This window comes from Setaria viridis, chromosome 1, assembly GCF_005286985.2.
Source record: "Setaria viridis chromosome 1, Setaria_viridis_v4.0, whole genome shotgun sequence".
Classification (NCBI taxonomy): Eukaryota; Viridiplantae; Streptophyta; class Magnoliopsida; order Poales; family Poaceae; genus Setaria; species Setaria viridis.
The window spans coordinates 374,181-392,214 of NC_048263.2; the positions used below are offsets into that span (position 1 = coordinate 374,181).

Below are 18,034 nucleotides of genomic sequence, written 5' to 3' on the forward strand. Positions count from 1 at the left end.
ATAGGTAAGTCGGTCGGGCCCCAAGTCGGTTCTCCTCGCCCTTTCGAACCGCCCTGCCTGCCTAGAAAAAAAAAAAGATTAGGGCTTGGGTCTCCCTCTTCTCCCCCGCCGCATCGAAAATCAATCCAACACTGAAGCGAAGCAAATCCCTAGCAGTCTCGCTCGCCCCCCGACGCCGCGACGGGAGGCCGACGAGACGCGGATCCTCCCCCGCCGGGAGACCGCCAGGAGGACTCCGCCTCTACCCGCCGCTCCAAAGGTAATACCTTGCTCGCCGCTCTCTTCTGCTTCGATTGCTTCTCCCCCCGCTTGCCTCAGATTAATTAGGTTTCCAATCCAGATTTGATAACTCGTCGTGCCGATTCTGCAGCACCCATGGCGAACCTCGGCGGCGGCGCCGAGGCGCACGCGCGCTTCAAGCAGTACGAGTACCGCGCCAACTCCAGCCTCGTCCTCACCACCGACTCCCGCCCCCGCGACACCCACGAGCCCACCGGCGAGCCCGAGACGCTCTATGGCCGCATCGACCCCAGGTCCTTCGGCGACCGCGCCGTCCAGAACAGGCCGCCCGAGCTCGAGGAGAAGCTCACCAAGGCGCGCACCAAGAAGACCAAGCGCGACGCCGCCGACCCCGACATCCCCCGACGCGACGCCAAGCGCAGGCGCCGCGCCGCCTCCACCCAGGACGTCAGCGTCCTCTCCCTCACCGACGACGTCGTCTACAAGCCCCAGACCAAGGAGACGCGCGCCGCCTACGAGGCCCTGCTCAGCGTCATCCAGCAGCAGCTCGGCGGCCAGCCGCTCGATGTCCTAGCTGGGGCCGCCGACGAGGTGCTCGCCACCCTCAAGAATGACAAGATCAAGAACCCTGACAAGAAGAAGGACATTGAGCAGCTCCTCAACCCCATCTCCAACCAGCTCTTTGACCAGCTCGTCTCCATTGGCAAGCTCATCACCGACTTCCACGATGCGGCAGCTGGCGACGCTGCCGGTGGGCCATCTGGCGATGCCATGGACACCACCCTGGATGATGATGTCGGTGTTGCTGTCGAGTTTGAAGAGTCAGATGAAGACGAGGAGAGTGATTTTGATCAGGTACGAACTACGCACATATGCATACATTTAGTATATTTGTCTTGCCATCCTTCTTCAACTTAACTGAGATGTATATTTACTTACTATTACTGCTGCATGTCAGGTGCAAGATGACTTGGATGAGGATGATGAGGACGAAGCAACGGAGTTGAATGGTCCTGGAGGCATGCAGATGGGTGGCGAGTTGGATGACGATGACATGCAGAACGCCAACCAGGGACTGGCCATCAATGTTCAGGACATTGATGCTTACTGGCTCCAGAGGAAGATATCCCAAGCATATGGGGACGGGAACATTGACGCCCAGCAGAGCCAGAAGCTTGCGGAGGAGATCTTGAAGATCATTGCTGAGGGTGATGACAGAGATGTCGAGAATCGCCTTGTCATGCTCCTGGACTATGACAAGTTTGATCTCATTAAGTTGCTGCTGCGCAACCGTCTCAAGATTGTTTGGTGCACCCGCTTGGCCAGGGCTGAAGATCAGGAACAGAGGACCAAGATAGAGGAAGAGATGGCTAGTGACCCGAGCTTGGCTCCAATATTGGAGCAGCTACATGCAACCAGAGCATCTGCAAAGGAGAGGCAGAAGAACCTCGAGAAAAGCATCAGGGATGAGGCCAAGAGGCTCCTCAACAATGATGGTGCTGGCGCTGATGGTCCGAGGGATCGCAGGGCAGCCGAGAGGGATATGGAGAGTGGATGGTTGAAAGGACAGAGGCAGCTGCTTGATCTTGACAGCCTCGCTTTTCACCAGGGTGGTCTCTTCATGGCTAACAAGAAATGTGAACTTCCTGCTGGGTCGTTTAGAACCCCTCACAAGGGATACGAGGAGGTTCATGTGCCAGCATTGAAAGCTAAGCCATATGAAACCGGGGAGAAGATTGTGAAGATATCTGACTTGCCAGAGTGGGCGCAGCCAGCTTTTGAAGGGATGTCTGCGCTGAACAGAGTTCAGAGCAGGGTCTATGATACTGCTCTTTTCAAGCCGGATAATATCCTTCTATGTGCTCCGACTGGTGCTGGTAAAACAAACGTGGCTGTTCTTACGATCCTTCAACAGATTGGTCTGCATATGAAGGATGGAGAGTTTGACAATACCAAGTACAAAATTGTCTATGTGGCCCCGATGAAGGCTTTGGTCGCTGAAGTTGTTGGAAATCTATCAAAGCGTTTGGCACCTTTCAATGTTACTGTTAGGGAACTCAGCGGAGACCAGAACCTGACCAAGCAACAGATTGATGAAACACAGATTATTGTCACGACACCTGAGAAATGGGATATTGTGACTAGGAAATCAGGGGACAGAACCTATACCCAAATGGTAAAGCTGTTAATCATTGATGAGATCCATCTGCTACATGATAACAGAGGGCCTGTTCTGGAGAGCATTGTTGCCAGGACTGTCAGGCAGATTGAGACGACCAAGGAACATATTCGTCTGGTTGGGCTTTCTGCGACACTACCAAACTATGAAGATGTTGCGTTATTTTTGCGTGTTCCTAAAAAGAGCATTTTCCATTTCGACAACAGTTACCGGCCTTGCCCTCTTGCTCAGCAGTACATTGGGATCACTGTGAGGAAACCACTACAGAGGTTCCAGTTGATGAATGAGATTTGTTATGAGAAGGTTATGGCTGCTGCTGGTAAGCATCAAGTGCTTATATTTGTACACTCAAGGAAGGAGACGGCGAAAACTGCCAAAGCAATCAGAGATACAGCTTTGGCTAACGACACAGTTAGCCGCTTCCTGAAGAACGAGAGTGCAAGCCAAGAGATCCTTGGCACTCATGCAGAACTTGTCAAAAACAATGATCTTAAAGACCTCCTCCCGTATGGGTTTGCTATTCATCATGCTGGGATGGCAAGGGTTGACCGTGAACTCGTTGAGGAACTTTTTGCTGATAAGCACATACAGGTTCTTGTGTCGACTGCCACCCTTGCATGGGGTGTCAATTTGCCTGCACATACTGTTATTATAAAGGGTACCCAGATTTACAACCCGGAAAAAGGTGCTTGGACAGAACTAAGTCCGCTGGATGTTATGCAGATGCTTGGTCGTGCAGGAAGGCCTCAGTATGATACACATGGAGAGGGAATAATCTTGACTGGCCACAGTGAATTGCAGTTTTACCTGTCTCTTATGAATCAGCAGCTACCTATTGAGAGTCAGTTTGTATCTCAATTAGCTGATCAATTGAATGCAGAGATTGTTCTGGGGACTATTCAGAATGCTCGGGAGGCATGCTCGTGGCTTGGCTACACTTACCTCTATATTCGGATGCTCCGCAATCCAGCATTGTATGGTTTGCCAGCAGACATCTTTGAGAGTGATAAAACACTTGATGGAAGGAGAGCTGACTTGGTAAGTACACTGTGTATTTCTGTTTGTTTTTACTTTTTAAAGTTCGTGGTACTTGCTCATCCTTACTGTTTTATTTCTCAATTACTGTGTACCTTGCCTATGTAAATGTGCTCTAATTGATGATGTATATCCTTAGGTGAATCTATTTCTAGATGTCTTCTGCCCATAGGTTCTCACAAATGCACGTCTAAAATATTTCTTAAGCCTTTTGTTGTAATCTAATAGTCAACACTTGCATTAGCCTAGCATTGTTGGTGAATAATCTCTGCAGTAAGGGCATGTAGATTAAGATATGTTATCTGCATTGGCATCATTGCTGAATAATCTTGACTGCTATTCAGAAAATACTGTAGTACCAGTGCCATATTGCTGCTCTTCTTGAGCCAAGTCATCATTGGGCAATTACAGGATGTTTATTAAAACACTTGTACTGTTGGATGATGTTGTAGTATTTATTACTTTGTGCAGCATAAATTTGTTGCTGCATGTGCAGTGGTTGCACTAGTTTGGTCCTTTCCTATGTATACATGTGCTCCAATTGCTAATGTGTCTTCTTTGGCCAATCTATTTCTAGAAGTCATCTGCCACATAGGTTCTCACAACTGCACACGCAAAATATTTCCTGAGCCTTATTATGTTAGAATCTAATAATTAGCCTAGCATCATTGAATAATCTCTGCAGTAGGGGTAAATTATGTATTGCATTCGCAACATAGTTTTAACTTATATTCAGGAAATATTGTATTGCAGTGTCGTATTGCTGCTTTCTTTGGGTAATGGTTTCCTTATGCAATTACAAAGATCTACACACACTTATACTGTAGGACGACCTTGTAGTATTTGTTCATTTTCCTCTGTGCAACATAAATTTATTGCTGCATGTTGTGGTTGCACTAGTTGTCGAATAGCCCAAATAAACCAGTTTTTTTGAGCATGTTCTTTTATCTTTCCACTATACATACTGGTATGTTCCTTTCACATGTGTATAATAATAACGATGTGGGTATTGGCTAGGTAAAGCATTGCTACAGTTTTTTTCCTCCATAGGTACACGGGTTCAGAACATAAACTTGTTTGTACCACCTGCACATTGTATGATGTATTTCATGTGCATATGATAATAATGTGAAATGGGTATTGGGTAGGCATATAGAAAATTGCTACAGTTTTTTTTGGTAGGACATTTTTTTTGACAGACATGTTAAATTTGTTGTGCAAAAAATTTGCTTCAGAAAGTATCTATAGTTATGTGCTAACATGAATGGAAGTAAATCATATTGGAACCCTTTCAAATTATTGTTTTCTTGGTTAGAAAAGAAGATGTAGGTTGCTGATATTCATTTGTGCCAGATGAGTCTTGTATTTGTTGGAGTATTATGTGTACTTCATGGTACTAACTACAAGATCTGAAGAAGTTTTGGCTTAAGTTGTTATTGTGTATACAATTCATTTTACAGCATATTGTCTCTGTGCGTTCTGTTCTTGATCTTTTTGTATTTTTATGCTGCTGCAGATACATTCTGCTGCAAATCTACTGGATAGGAACAATTTGATAAAGTATGACAGGAAGACAGGATACTTTCAAGTTACTGACCTGGGAAGGATTGCCAGTTATTACTATATTAGTCATGGGACTATCTCAACATACAATGAGTACCTGAAGCCTACAATGGGTGATATTGAGCTGTGTCGACTGTTTTCGCTGAGTGAAGAATTCAAGTATGTTGGTGTCAGGCAAGATGAGAAAATGGAACTTGCGAAGCTTTTGGATCGCGTCCCGATTCCTGTGAAAGAGAGCTTGGAGGAACCCAGTGCAAAGATCAATGTTCTGCTGCAAGCATACATTTCTAGGCTGAAACTGGAAGGCCTTTCTCTTAGTTCTGATATGGTCTACATTAGACAGGTAATGCGTTTTTCTGCCAACTACACTTTCTAAACTTCATTCGCATGCTTTCACCTTACTGAATACACTTACTGAACCTGAATTTCTTGCTTACATTGTATTGTATAGTTATGTTTTCCCTTCTGTAATGCAGAGTGCTGGCCGTCTTTTACGAGCACTATTTGAGATTGTTTTGAAGAGGGGATGGGCTCAACTAGCAGAGAAGGCACTGAATCTTTGCAAGATGGTTGATAAACAAATGTGGAGTGTTCAAACTCCCTTGCGCCAATTTCCTGGAATTCCAAAGGAGATTTTGATGAAACTGGAGAAGAAGGAGTTGGCTTGGGAGAGGTACTATGATCTTTCATCACAGGAAATTGGTGAACTTATCCGCTATCCCAAGATGGGGAGGCAGCTGCACAAGTGCATCCACCAGCTACCAAAATTGAATCTGTCAGCCCATGTCCAACCCTTTACCCGTACAGTTTTGGGTTTTGAGCTGACCATTACACCTGATTTCCAGTGGGATGATAAAATACATGGATATGTGGAGCCCTTCTGGGTTATAGTTGAGGACAATGATGGCGAGTACATTCTTCACCATGAATATTTTTTGCTTAAGAAGCAATATGTTGATGAAGATCATACATTGAACTTCACAGTGCCAATATATGAGCCACTTCCCCCACAGTATTTTATTCGTGTTGTGTCTGATAAGTGGCTTGGTTCTCAGACAATTCTCCCTGTCTGCTTCAGGCATTTAATTCTACCAGAAAAATATGCACCACCAACTGAATTGCTTGATCTGCAGCCTCTTCCTGTTAGTGCACTGAGAAATGCACGATATGAGGGCCTCTACAGTTCTTTCAAGCATTTCAATCCCATCCAGACTCAAGTATTCACCGTCTTGTATAATAGTGATGATAGCGTGTTGGTTGCTGCACCAACAGGCAGTGGGAAGACAATATGTGCTGAGTTTGCTATACTAAGGAACCACCAGAGGGCAGTGTCTGGTGAGAGCAACATGCGGGTTGTTTATATAGCTCCCATTGAAGCTCTTGCAAAAGAAAGATACAGGGACTGGGAGCGGAAATTTGGAGAATTTGCCAAGGTAGTTGAGCTCACTGGTGAAACTGCAGCTGATTTGAAGCTTCTGGATAAAGGGGAGATCATAATCAGTACTCCTGAGAAGTGGGATGCACTGTCTCGCCGGTGGAAACAGCGAAAGCACATTCAACAGGTCAGCTTATTCATAGTTGATGAACTTCATCTACTTGGGTCTGACAAGGGACATGTTTTGGAGGTCATTGTATCTAGGATGAGGCGTATTTCAAGCCATATTGGTAGTAACATACGGATCGTAGCACTTTCAGCATCACTTGCAAATGCTAAAGATCTTGGTGAGTGGATTGGTGCCACCTCTCACGGCCTCTTTAACTTCCCTCCGGCAGTGCGACCTGTGCCATTGGAAATTCACATTCAAGGTGTGGATATAGCAAACTTTGAGGCAAGGATGCAAGCAATGACAAAGCCTACATACACTGCCATCACACAGCATGCAAAGAGTGGTAAGCCTGCCCTGGTGTATGTACCGACAAGGAAGCATGCAAGGTTGACTGCATTGGACTTGTGTGCGTACTCTAGTGTTGAGGGTGGTGGAACACCATTTCTCCTTGGGTCAGAAGAAGAGATGGATACTTTCACCAGTGGCGTCGAAGAAGAGACGCTTAAGAATACGCTTAAATGTGGTGTAGGCTACTTGCATGAGGGTCTAAGTGAACTTGATCAGGAACTTGTAACCCAGCTGTTCCTTGGTGGGAGGATTCAAGTCTGTGTTGCAAGCAGCACAATGTGCTGGGGAAGACCATTGCCTGCTCATTTGGTTGTTGTCATGGGGACTCAGTATTATGATGGCCGTGAGAATGCTCACACTGATTATCCAATAACAGATCTGCTCCAGATGATGGGTCATGCCAGCAGGCCACTTCAAGACAACTCAGGGAAATGTGTTATATTATGTCATGCACCTCGCAAAGAGTACTACAAGAAGTTCCTTTTTGAGGCCTTCCCTGTTGAGAGCAATCTTCACCATTTCTTGCATGATCATATGAATGCTGAGGTGGTGGTTGGTGTTGTGGAGAACAAGCAAGATGCTGTAGACTACCTTACATGGACTTTCATGTACCGGCGGCTGACCAAGAATCCTAACTACTATAATCTTCAGGGTGTAAGTCACAGGCATCTTTCAGATCATCTTTCAGAGTTGATTGAGACAATCCTGAATGACCTGGAATCAAGCAAGTGTGTGGCTATAGAGGAGGACATGTACCTGAAGCCTCTTAACCTTGGCCTTATTGCTTCATACTACTATATTAGCTACACAACTATTGAACGTTTCAGTTCTATGCTGACCCAGAAGACTAAGATGAAAGGACTCCTAGAGATTCTAGCATCTGCATCAGAATATGCAGAACTTCCAGGTCGTCCAGGTGAGGAAGATTTCATTGAGAGGCTTGTTCGCCACCAGAGATTCTCTATTGAGAAGCCCAAGTATGGTGATCCACATGTGAAGGCCAATGCTCTACTGCAAGCCCATTTTTCAAGGCACAATGTTGTTGGGAACCTGGCAGCTGATCAGCGGGAAATTCTCCTTTCTGCCCATAGGTTGCTCCAGGCAATGGTTGATGTTATATCCAGCAATGGTTGGCTTAGTCTTGCTCTTAATACAATGGAGTTGAGTCAAATGGTGACACAAGGCATGTGGGATCGTGATTCTGTTCTGCTTCAAGTTCCACACTTCACAAAGGATTTGGCTCGGAGGTGCCAGGAAAATGAAGGGAAGCCCATTGAGAGCATCTTTGATCTTGCTGAGATGGGTATTGATGAGATGCGGGATCTGTTGCAGCTATCAAACTCTCAGCTGCAGGATATCATTGAGTTCTTCAAGCGGTTCCCCAATGTTGATATGGCCTATGAGGTCCGTGAGGGTGACGACATTAGTGCCGGTGACAATGTGACAGTGCAGGTAACGCTGGAGCGTGACATGACGAACCTGCCGTCTGAGGTTGGGCCAGTTCATGCGCCGAGGTTCCCCAAGCCCAAGGAAGAAGGCTGGTGGCTGGTGATTGGTGACAGCTCCACCAACCAGTTGCTGGCAATCAAGAGAGTCGCACTGCAGAAGCGGGCAAGGGTGAAGCTTGAGTTCAGTGCTCCTGCAGAAGCTGGGAGAAAGGATTACATGATTTATTTGATGTCAGATTCTTACTTGGGCTGCGACCAGGAGTATGAGTTCACGGTTGATGTCAAGGATGCTGGAGATTGATGATGAAGAGCGACAGATTTATGTCATCTGTCAAGGATGCTGGAGATTGATGATGAAGAGCGACAGATTTATGTCATCTGACACGGGGTTGCTTGTACTCATATTTCTAGAGTGTATTGTAACTCGTAACCAAACGTTTTAGATATATCTTTATGTGCTTGTACTCTTGCACCTGTAAGCTGCTGCTTGTGGTCAGCCATGAGCCTTACAGGTAGCCTTAGTCCTGTTTTGAACTTTTGATATTTGCAAGGACGATGATGTGCTCTATAATAGTTGAGACTCTCTTCCTGGTTGGATGCAAATTTTGACAATTGCAGTTTTGAGCACGTCATGCATGATGTTATCACTAGTTAATAGTTGACAGTATCTGCTATGAGGGTGAAAAAACTTGATGCAGAATTGATTTTGCCCTTGATACCTTCTCTCATGTTTCACCCTGTTTGTTGTTTCACCCTGTTTGTTAAAAGATGCTAAAAAAAAGCAAAATTGCTTCTGAATTACTTGATGGGGACATAAGCAGTTCCGTCACCAGGATGCTGTCCAACACAACAGAAGCAACAGGCTGCCATGAAGCCATAGATGTGACAGCAAACCTCATTGAAAACAGCTGAAGCAGTTCTGACGACACATATTCATAAGCAGCAGAAGCTAATAGTAACAAAAAGGAGATATGATTCGATCATGAGCTAGGATCAAACTAAAAGGTTTAGGAATAACAGAAACGAAAATCCCGATGCCACAAATGGAAGCACCTAGGAGAAGGAGAACGTGGCAGGATGTCCACAAAACTAAATGCCCCATACCCATAACATTCAAATTCAAGATTCTCTTGCATTGCATTAGTCGTCGCCTTCCTTGTTATACTTGGCAGCATTCTTCAAAGCAGGAAAATAAACATTGAATCATGGGGAAGAACAGACGTGACGAGTGTTTATGCTGGTCATGAAGAACATGTAACAGCAGTGGTCATGAACAACATGTATATTCATATATATTGTGCACCGATGGATTATTTTTTAATTTGCTTCAGTATTGTATCCGAATTGGAATTCCTAGCCTATTCGTCACGCTGCTGTGCTGCATTACCAGAAACTGGGTGTTTGCCGAGTGCTAAAACGTTTGCCGAGTGCATTCTATCGGGCACTCGGCAAAGAAGCTATTTGCCTTGTGCTGTCAAAAAACACTCGGCAAAATATTTACACTTGGCAAAAGAGGGAAAAAAAACACTCGGTAAAGTTTGGCACTCGGCAAACGAGAAAAAAACACTCGGCAAAATGGAGGCATTTGGGAAAGAAACACCACGTGGACATCTGTCAATATGTTTGCCATCCGTTAGTACATTTGCCGAGCATCCAACACTAGGCAAACAAATACACTCGTTAAAAGAGACAAAAACACTCGGCAAAGGTAGGCACTCGGCAAAGAATGTGCCACGTGTACAATCATCATCATGTTTGCTGAGTGTAAACATGTGGCACTCGGCAAATAATTTATTTATTTTTCTCTTTGGACCTTTAAACTTTTTCTACTCTCAACATACAACATGTGGTATTCCATATTAAAATTTGGTATATTTCTGAATCTGTTTGCTATATTTAACGAATTAACCATCGTATCATCTATTGAGAATGGAGATTTAAACAGGCATAGACGCTTGAGGGTATGTATAGACTGTAGATTGACGTTGCAATAGCAGTTAAGTGCTGAAGAAGTGGAGAGACTACAACTGAACTACTTCACTTAATCACTTGTGACAACATAACGTGGCACCCCCCGCTTATTTGGGCCAGCGTATAGATTCTGTTGTTTCTTAAGTGATCCGACCATTATGGCATGCATTATGTCCTATAAATGGGTTTGGTTTTGGTTCCATACTCCCTAGCTAGGCTTTTTCTATCAATGCAGCCGTTTTGATCAAGATGTGTTTCTAGCCGTTTTGGTGTGCTGTGGCACATTACTTTGGATATTGGCATTCTGATGATTTGTGCCACATACATCAAAGTGGAGTGAAAACACAAGTTCAGATACCTTCAATGCCTTGTATGTAAACAATAATGTCCAATGGAGTGCTTGCCGGCGTTCCTCCACGGTGCAAAAATCAGATTTATTGTTAGGAATTCGACATTGCAAAATGGAGCTGCAAGGTATGAATGTATAATTTGCAGAAGAATTAGGAGGTTAAGTCTATCTTATCTTGTTTTCTATTTTTCTCTCTTTCTTTCTTTAATTTCTATATTATGCAAGACATTCAAGCTCTGGAATAATTCAATTAAACAAGAACCAGTACAGCATTTGTGTTCTTGATTGCTCTTCTTCCTTTTCCCATTCCCCGGCAATCACAATCTTTTGCTTCCTATTTGTCTAACCTTTTCTATGTTCTGTGCTTCTAATCACCGATAGTACATTGGCTGATTGGCACCATTTTAAGTTGCTAGTTACTGAAAAGCTGAACCAGTTTCTACAAATATTTTTTTCTTACATTTACATACATGTTTATTAACTCCAAATTGCCTATAGCATAACAAATATTTCAGTATTCTCATAGCTAGAGTTGACATTCTAAGGCCCATATCCTATAGACATGGCTCTGAAAGCAAAATATTGGCAGATTTTGTAGACTACAGGCTAGGGCTTATGTCCTATACTAGACTTTATTACAGTACAGAAAACTAGCGGATAGCTGGTTGATACTATCCCTAAGCTAGTCCCACTTGTTGAAACAAGGACCATGAAATCAGCTTGATACTTGATAGACAATTAGACAGCTTACGTTGTTGTGGTGTTCTTCTGTTCATGTGCAAACTATTTGTTTGCACTTTTGCCTTGCTCAACATATGAACCACCATACCTCTTTTCACTAGTTCTTTTTCTCATTAAGATCAATTAATCACACTTAATCGATACTCGGGTGCAGGAAGAAGGAATGTTCTGTAGTTCGATTATTGTGATGTCAATTCCTTCTTTTCTTATTTGGAACAATTTGGCTGTCTGTTCTATGTTATAATGCTTCTTTCCTTGTACAGTAATCATGCTACTGTTTTATGGCCCATTTGTTTCTACTTATAAGCTGCTTATCGGTAGAAATAAACGAGAATCCCGTCAAATGCTTTGCTTATTTCCACCGATTCTCGCTTATGTGGTAAGCTGGTTCAGAGGCTTGGTCATGTTTTGCCGCTCTGATCAGTGATTGGTGACTGGTAACTGGCGCGTTCTGGTTGATTTACTAAACTAACGATTTTAAGTCTCTGGTTGATGGCGGAGGTTAATGTCATTTACTGGGATACTTAGGGGTCCACCAGGGCCAGGGCTTATATAAGACACTTCTCTCTCTGTCTTCCACGCGAGCCACACACCACCATAGCTTCTCCATTGCTGCGCTGCGTTTTGTTGTCCCCGTTCCGGCGATCTGAGTGTACGGACTTTGCCGGAAGAGCAGGCCTCTGAAGCTGCACCCTTGCTAGAGACTCTGCACCCCACCCGAGGAGTAGAAGGGCGATCAAGTTTTTGAGGAGCGCAATCTTGCACGATTGCTCGTTGTTCGTCTATGTCTACTTCCCGGTGATGCATCTGCACCACATTAACTCTACACTGCGTCAACGTTTTATCGGCTACATCGAATAGGCTCGACTAACGATATCGGGTAACAGCGCATTTGGTTCCTTCAGAACTGGCCCCGCCTCAGGGTACTCTCTAATGAACTTTCTGGTTGATTGTGTGTCTTCTGTTATTTTATGTTCGTTGCTACAAGCACAAGTGTTTAGGCTCCTGTTTATGCTATCGTTTATGTCATGTTTTATTCTCTAATTCGAATTAAAATAAATCGTAAAATACCTCTAATTCCATCATTCAACACTCACACCAATACACATTAATCCAAACAAACGAGATGTTAGTTTTTACATGCAGGCTAATAATCTACGTAGGACAGGAAACACAAACGCACTCCACCGGCAGCAATTACAAATCAAAGAATGGTACAGTACATGGCAATGGGGAAAGAAATAATTTTTTGCACTATTTATGAGATATTAAGAGGTAATGTCACATTGCACTATTTATCAGATTTATTGTCACGTGAATTCAGTATTTTACTTTAAAATTCTACAAGCTTTTTGGTGAAGCATTGTCACGATGCTTTAGGTCAATGGGGATTCTTCAGTTTCTTTTCATCCTGTAACAGTATTGAGTTTCAGAGCTTACATATGTGGGAGTTGTTTCCTTTTTAACTTTGCTTTGCATATAACAAATGAAAATGCAATAAGTGAATAAGAATAATGTATCTGTGTGGTCCTCTTAGAAATACTGTGAATTTCTGCGAGGATTGTATGTGTTTTAGTGTGTGGAGGACTGAGGAGGAAAAGGAGAGTGGTAACTCTACCATCTACCATACCATAACTCCTATGCAGGTAAGCAAACTAATTTGTGCGGTTACCGATCAAAAGATGGGTAATGTTTGTATCAAAGATTGAAGCCTTTTTAACTTGCTAAAGGTTAGGTAATTGCTAGTTGTTGAAAATAAGTGACCATGCTACCCTTCCTGTATTGCTGGCGGCCCTCTTCATGAGTTAATGCTGTGGCAGTTTTGCTAAACCCGTAGTATTTTGTTCTTTGATCATATTTAGCTGGTTTTAGCTACTCTTGGCTAGCTATATGGCTAAAGTTTTTTTTGTTGTAGTTAAAATTTAGCTGAGTTTTCGCTGGACCTGTTTAAATCCTTAGCAGCAAAATTTAACCAGCTAAACTTTAGAGGCACAAGGAAAAAAGACCTGATTAGGTCCATATATAGGCCTGGCATGCGAATGGGCACGCAATTAAACACTAGGCGCTTGGCACAAACGGCCTGGTCACCCTATTCTATATAAACACGATACTCGATACCATCGTGCGCCCGGCCCCCTCCCTCCCACCTCCTGATTAGATGCAGATCCTGACCCCTTTGAGAACTCGGCGAGTTCGTCAAGCCTGTTACTCTGTTATCATCTCGCCAAACTCTTTGAGAACTCAACGAGGTCGTCAAGCCTGCTAGTCTGTTCTCCATCCCATGAAGAATTTAATTTAGCGATAAGGAGAACAAATTAACAAACTCGACGACCTTGCCGACATCCCCGAGGCCTTGTTCGGTTTGGAGCGGATTGAAAGGGATTTACCCCTTAGTCCTCCTCAATCCTGTTGGTCCCGTGGAGAATTCGACGAGACGTAGTAGGGAGATGGCTGCAAACAGTCGGAGGCGGCTCATCGATAAGATTAGATCTAATCATATTTTTTGTCGGTACAACTGATTTGTTCTATAGATCTAATAATTTTTTGTGTTATATCTTGCACCTTTGCAGCAAAGGTAGCCGATCCATCCGGCTTCGGACCGCATGTGCGAAAGGCCGCTCGCTCGAGGAGACATGGCAGTCGATGCAGTCCATCCAGTTTTGGGCCGCATGTGCAAGGCTGCTCGCTCGAGGAGAAATGGCAGTCGATGCAGTCCATCCGATTTCAGGACGCATGTGCGAGGCTGCTCGCTCGGGGAGACATGGCAGTCGATGCAGTCCATTGGGCCGCATGTGCGATCCAGGCGGGTGCCTTGGGCCGCCTCTGTTTCATAGAGGTCCATAGGCCCGCCCGGGAGACCTTTATAAGGCAATGTGACTGATGCTTAGGGTTTCTCTTCTCTGCTCGGCCGCCCGCATAGCTCTTTGCCCGGCCACCCACGTTCTCTTTGCCCGGCCGCCCGCGTAGCTCTGCCCGTGGCGACGCAATATCACCGTATTTCACTTCCTTGCGAATCTCTCGCCCCCTCCTCCTCTCTCTTGCCCCCCCTCTTGATCTTAGACCCAAAAATAACATTGTTTTTCTTGATTCGATTTGTAGCTACTGTGAGGCCATGGATATACCAATCCTGCCAGGCAATGGCAAGCTGCAGCTTACCCTACCCATACATGGTAAGCTGCCATGGATATGTAGTGCTTCTACAGTTTGGTGATATAAGTTGCTCTGGAGCAGATCTGTACCTGTTTCATACAAAGTTATAGGTTTTGTGATGTAACCCTAACGATGACCGCCGTGAACGCCGTCGTCGCGCAAATGCCGGTCGAGCCGCCGCCGATTGCCGCGGGTGCGGTCGTGGAGCCGCCGCCGATCACATAAATGGGTCCGTGTTATAGTTGGTTCAAACTCTATTTTGGTGGTTTGCTTTGGTCCTAGCATCCAAACTTGTTAGAGCCACCAACTTGACACTGCATTGTACCACCTTTAACTATGGGCGGCAAAGTAGCTTGTTTGTTGTTGCGTCATCATATATCTTGCAGTACAATTTATTGATCTTACCTTCCGAGGTTGTGTTCATTCTAGATTCAATATGTGATGGATGGTGGAGAAGAACCTTTGCCAAGTGAAATCTTCAAGGTATGGCTCTATTACCCACAGTGTTGGATGCGATTGATCAATTAAACCCTCCTCATGTTTGGATCATTGGTAAATTTGATTAATCGACTGGTCTACTACTCCTCGCAGATTATTGAAAGCAATGAGGTTCTCCCTTTTGTGATGAGTTTCTCAGATTTGCCATTTTGTCATGTAGATTGGCCATATCAAGTTGTATGTTGCATGAAGTAATGAATCACTTTTACCTTCCCAAGCATGCTGTGTTCTTTAAGCCCTATATTTTGGTCCTCAGTTGGGTTGTGCTGGAAACAAAGAAAGTCAGGATGTTTCTTCTATGAGTTCCAGCATGGTTTTAATAGACAACCACCCACTGTCATGTACTAGCTTTTTGGTGCGTAATAGGAATGTTTACAATGTTTTTCATGTTGTTTTGAATTATTCTGATTTATAGTTTATAACTCTGCCAGAAGGTTTTCATTAGAAGCTGGCAATGACAATTATCAATGTCTTTCATGAGTTGCCATCATAATTGTGCATTAGCCAAACACTTGCGTCGACCTCAACCTTGTAGAATAGTAGTGTTGTGTCTTGTGCTGCCTAAAGTCTTTCATGAAAGCAATACTTTGGCCTACAACCCTGCGCTTCTCTGCTACTATTTATGCTAGACGCTTTCATGGTCAGACTTCATTTCCCTTGGTATCTTTATGGTCTTGTTCAAAAATCTACTGCTTTGTCTTGCAGATGCTATTTTTAATTCTTTACTCAGAATTTCATTATTTGCTTAATTTCCTTGCCAGTTGGAGTTTTGTCATGTCAGCCCTCTTGTATTGTCTCGTGTAGTCATATTTCGTTCGAATTAAGCTGCATGATTTATCAAGCAACAGTATGCTTTTGTTGCTTGCACTCATAAATTATTTCACTTACGATGACCATGGTTTGAACAAAGAGGGCTTTGTCTCAGCATTGTCATCCCTGGTTACATATGCAAGAATCATCATTAAAGTAATGGATCTCTTTCTTGCAATGACCAGATTGAGCTCCACAGTGCATACTCGTTCTCCACTTTCTAGGGCAAGGGTACACACACACCCCTGCATCTGCATGGACGCATACACAAGCCTATGCCTTGCGTAAAGTGCTATACTATTTTCCATTTGTTGTACTGGACACTGATGATCTTTCTGACGATTCCCCCACAAGGAACTCCAATGACGATAGTGATCACAGTGATGGTGGTTACTATTATGATCGAATAAATCATTTCCATGACCCCTATTATCGATTTTTTCGTCGAAGAGAGAGAGAGAGGGAATTGTGAATATTTGGGTATTTATGATGCTACTAGAAGAAACTGTTGGTGTCGTGACTATCCATTTATCCCGGATCTCATAAATCCATGCAATCCCATGTTAATCCTCAATGTTACATTTGTATGTATAACTATTCTGTATAAGTCTTGTTTTAGCACCTCAGAGTACATACTGGAGTTTCAGCTTGTGATTTAAACCTTCTTCATATCTATTTGCAGCCTTCCAACTTCAGATTAGACAATGCAAATTTCATTGTTTATATTTTTGGTACATTGATGTCCTAGCATTTACCTTTCGGGTTGTTTGATTTCTATATCTTCACTTCTTTCTTCTGCCATAGGGTTACCGTGATACCGAGCCTTGGAGTTGTTGGCCCTCTCCGGAACCAGACCATGGAAAGAAACTCTTTACTGGAGTTGGTATGCTGATTACTTTTTAGGAAAAAAAACTATTTTATTGGTAGACTTACTACTCTTCTCTATTTGTTTTTATAGAAGATGAAACTGACGGTCTAAATGCTCCAGTCCCTCCTGGTGCCAGTTTTGGTTATCGACCAAGGAAGCGGGGAAAGCCTCCTGATGAGGAATATCATCCATTGAAACTCTTTACGTTGCCTTGATGTTCTGGTAGTTCCTTTTCTAAGTTCTAAGCCTTGTATTGTTTCTCTCCGACAGCATGGACGCCAACTCTATGGAGATGTTTTTGGTGTCCTGGAGCAGGATGAACCTAACTATGACGTACGTTTGAGTTGCATTTTAGCGTTAGATACTTTGGAGTTAATTTCTAAGTAGATTTTATTTGTTTTCTTCAACCTTCTAGGATGAACCTGTTGATTGCAGCAAATATTGCAGAAATTCTACATGTATATGTTAATAATTAGTCTCGCTCACTATTGAGAAATCGGCTAGGAGGCAGTGAAGCACCTCTATTCATAGGTGCTCATGATTATTGTGGTGTTGCCATGTGGCAACTTCCACACTCTTTAATACAAAATATCCTAACTCTAGAACCCTCCTCATCCTTATCTAGTTTCTTATATTTCTACCATGCTAAAATATCTAGTTCTAAAGTATTCTACACTTCACCATGAAGTATGACAATCATGGCTCATGCATTCTCTCCAATTCTCTAGAACCTTCTTACCTTACCGTGATCTTATCCTTATACATGGCAAAGTTGAGATCTCCACAATCGTCTAGAATATTCCAAGTATGCATTGCATAGTTCAACACCCACCCCCTACACGCACTGCATTGAACTAGCTGAATGCAGCAAAAGACTTGTTGGATCATATATTTATTTCGTGTCTGACTCTGCAGCAGCTACAAGCTCCCAACTCGCACCCCATGCCAGCCCCAGCGACATCGTGGTGTCAGTGGTCAGGATACCAAAAGGAGGTATGCAATTGTTTCCATTCCTGACCAATAAACAAGATGGAGTGTGTAGGATCCGTATGTAATTGTTTATTACATATGTAGGACATGCCGCGAAAGGAGTATTGTTCATTGTAGTAGTAGTAGTTTATTCCTTTTGCCATAGATCAATGAAAGTAGCTGGAGTAGTCGGTTTGCAGTTAGTTGGTTTCATTTGAGTTAACTGTTAGTCACGAACGCAGCGCATCTATCTAATTAATGTAGACAGTAATGACATGCATGAGTAGGAATGGCGTCGAAATGCAACAACTCTACTCT

The 18,034-nt window shown here is 43.7% G+C and overlaps 1 protein-coding gene across 2 annotated transcripts; it reads left to right on the forward strand.

The window, feature by feature from the left end:
- Nucleotides 1-98: 98 nt before the first annotated feature.
- Nucleotides 99-8,963, forward strand: LOC117849480 (DExH-box ATP-dependent RNA helicase DExH12). Of its 2 annotated transcripts, none has more exons than XM_034731047.2 (5): nucleotides 99-259; nucleotides 371-1,095; nucleotides 1,199-3,457; nucleotides 4,971-5,360; nucleotides 5,494-8,963. In XM_034731047.2, the coding sequence occupies exons 2-5, from the start codon at nucleotides 376-378 to the stop codon at nucleotides 8,659-8,661; spliced, it is 6,537 nt and encodes a 2,178-aa protein (XP_034586938.1). In that variant the 5' UTR covers nucleotides 99-259; nucleotides 371-375; the 3' UTR covers nucleotides 8,662-8,963. The 2 variants fall into 2 exon arrangements, with proteins under 2 accessions (XP_034586938.1, XP_072147691.1); XM_072291590.1 differs by having other exon boundaries at nucleotides 102-259; nucleotides 341-1,095.
- Nucleotides 8,964-18,034: the final 9,071 nt, after the last annotated feature.